Source organism: Austrofundulus limnaeus, unplaced genomic scaffold (genome assembly GCF_001266775.1).
Source record: "Austrofundulus limnaeus strain Quisiro unplaced genomic scaffold, Austrofundulus_limnaeus-1.0 Scaffold898, whole genome shotgun sequence".
In the NCBI taxonomy this organism is placed as follows: domain Eukaryota; kingdom Metazoa; phylum Chordata; class Actinopteri; order Cyprinodontiformes; family Rivulidae; genus Austrofundulus; species Austrofundulus limnaeus.
This window is the reverse complement of record NW_013953300.1, coordinates 30,548-32,204: the sequence shown is the minus strand read 5'-3', so window position 1 is coordinate 32,204 and position 1,657 is coordinate 30,548. Positions and strand designations below refer to the sequence as shown.

Below are 1,657 nucleotides of genomic sequence, written 5' to 3'. Positions count from 1 at the left end.
GTATAGTATGGAACATTGGGGTAGTATAGTACGGAACATTGGGGTAGTATAGTACGGAACATTGGGGTAGTATAGTACGGAACATTGGGGTAGTATAGTGCAGGAGATCAGGGTGGTATAGTACAGTACGGGATAATGGGGTAGTAGAGTAGAATATGGGACAACAGTAAATGTACTAAATATTCAAACTGTTCTGTCAGGTCGGCTGTGTGTGTAACGACTCGCTCATCAGGAACCACAACCTGCTGGGACGTCCCACTGAGGGTGCGCTCATCGCCCTCGCCATGAAGGTACAAAACATGACCCAGCATTTCCTCACAGGTGCTGGTGGTCCTCTTGGTTCAGGCTGTTACTTCTCAGTTCTGATGGTCCAGAACCTGGGAGAGAGTCGTACCCACATGACCCTCCACTGGCTACCTTTAACAGATCTAAGTCCCTGATCCACGAGACCTCTGGGTCTGCAGCAGGAAGTTAAAGCTGTGGATCCTTCTTGTCGGTCTCGGTCCAGGCTGTAGTTTATCTGTGGTTCTACAATGATGGACTGAGTTTGTGTAGGAGCAGGATGTTCCTCTGAACCTGATCACATTTAACATACTGCCTCTGGACTTCTGGACCAGTTCTGACCTTTAGACTGGTTTCATGTCTCCAGCTGGTTCTGGCTGATGGTTTCATTTCAACCAGTAGAAATGTGTTTGTACTCCTCAGATGGGTCTGGAGGGCGTGCAGCAGGAGTACGTGCGTCTGGAGGAGCATCCCTTCTCGTCGGAGCAGAAGTGGATGGCTGTTCGTTGTGTTCATCGCACTCAGCAGGTCTGTAGTCATCTGATCAGACATGTGACTCAGCAGATCATCAGGTCCTGGTCCTTCAGGAAGCAGCTCTGAGAAGCTTCCATCCAGATGGACTAAATGAGTTTTATAAATGCTGCTTAAGTTTTTACACTGTACTCTGTACTCTGAGACAGTTTCAGTTAGTTTGCAGAAGAAAATCTTTTATAGAAGCTTAGTTAATGACAAACTTATTAAAACAAAAGTCTCTAAGGATGGATTAAACTGACTGATAAAGGTTAGGATCCACAGTAAAACTGTTCAAATAAAGCAGTGTCTGTTTAATGGTTTATGTTTAACTCATGGACACGTCTCCTCTCTGTCAGGATAAAACTCCAGTTTACTTCCTGAAGGGAGCGTATGAACAGGTGATCCGCTTCTGCAGCTCCTACCACAGCAGAGGACACACACTTCCTCTGAACCAACAGCAGAGGGAGCTCTACACACAGCAGATCAGCTACATGGGCTCCTCCGGACTCAGAGGTGAGCCAGGGACGGGACAGTCTGGACATGATGGTGTGTCTTTAGGAAGTTTGTTGGGATTAATTCACCATCACTGATCTTCATTTCCTTGCACAGATTCATGAATACAAACTACACTAGTTGTCCATTTGGTCAGATTAGTTTGACTTTTACTGCATTAAAGAACAAATATTGTGACTAACAACACTTTTACCACCAGTCCAGAGGTTCACCAGACCCATTAAAAACCCAAATACTTCAAATTACTGCTGCTGGTGCAGAACTTCAGTTGATAATAATGATAATAATAATGATAATAATAATAATAATAATAATAATAATAATAATAAACTTTATTTATATAGCACCT

General features: G+C 43.9%; 1 protein-coding gene across 2 annotated transcripts in view; it reads left to right on the top strand.

The window, feature by feature from the left end:
• Positions 1–1,657, top strand: part of atp2c1 (ATPase secretory pathway Ca2+ transporting 1) — a 29,145-nt gene that overhangs the window by 23,420 nt on the left and 4,068 nt on the right. For both annotated transcript variants that reach the window (XM_014029406.1, XM_014029405.1), the window contains 3 exons: positions 201–290; positions 706–810; positions 1,152–1,308. In XM_014029406.1, the coding sequence (XP_013884860.1) occupies positions 201–290; positions 706–810; positions 1,152–1,308 (352 nt within the window). The remainder of the gene's footprint in view (positions 1–200; positions 291–705; positions 811–1,151; positions 1,309–1,657) is intronic.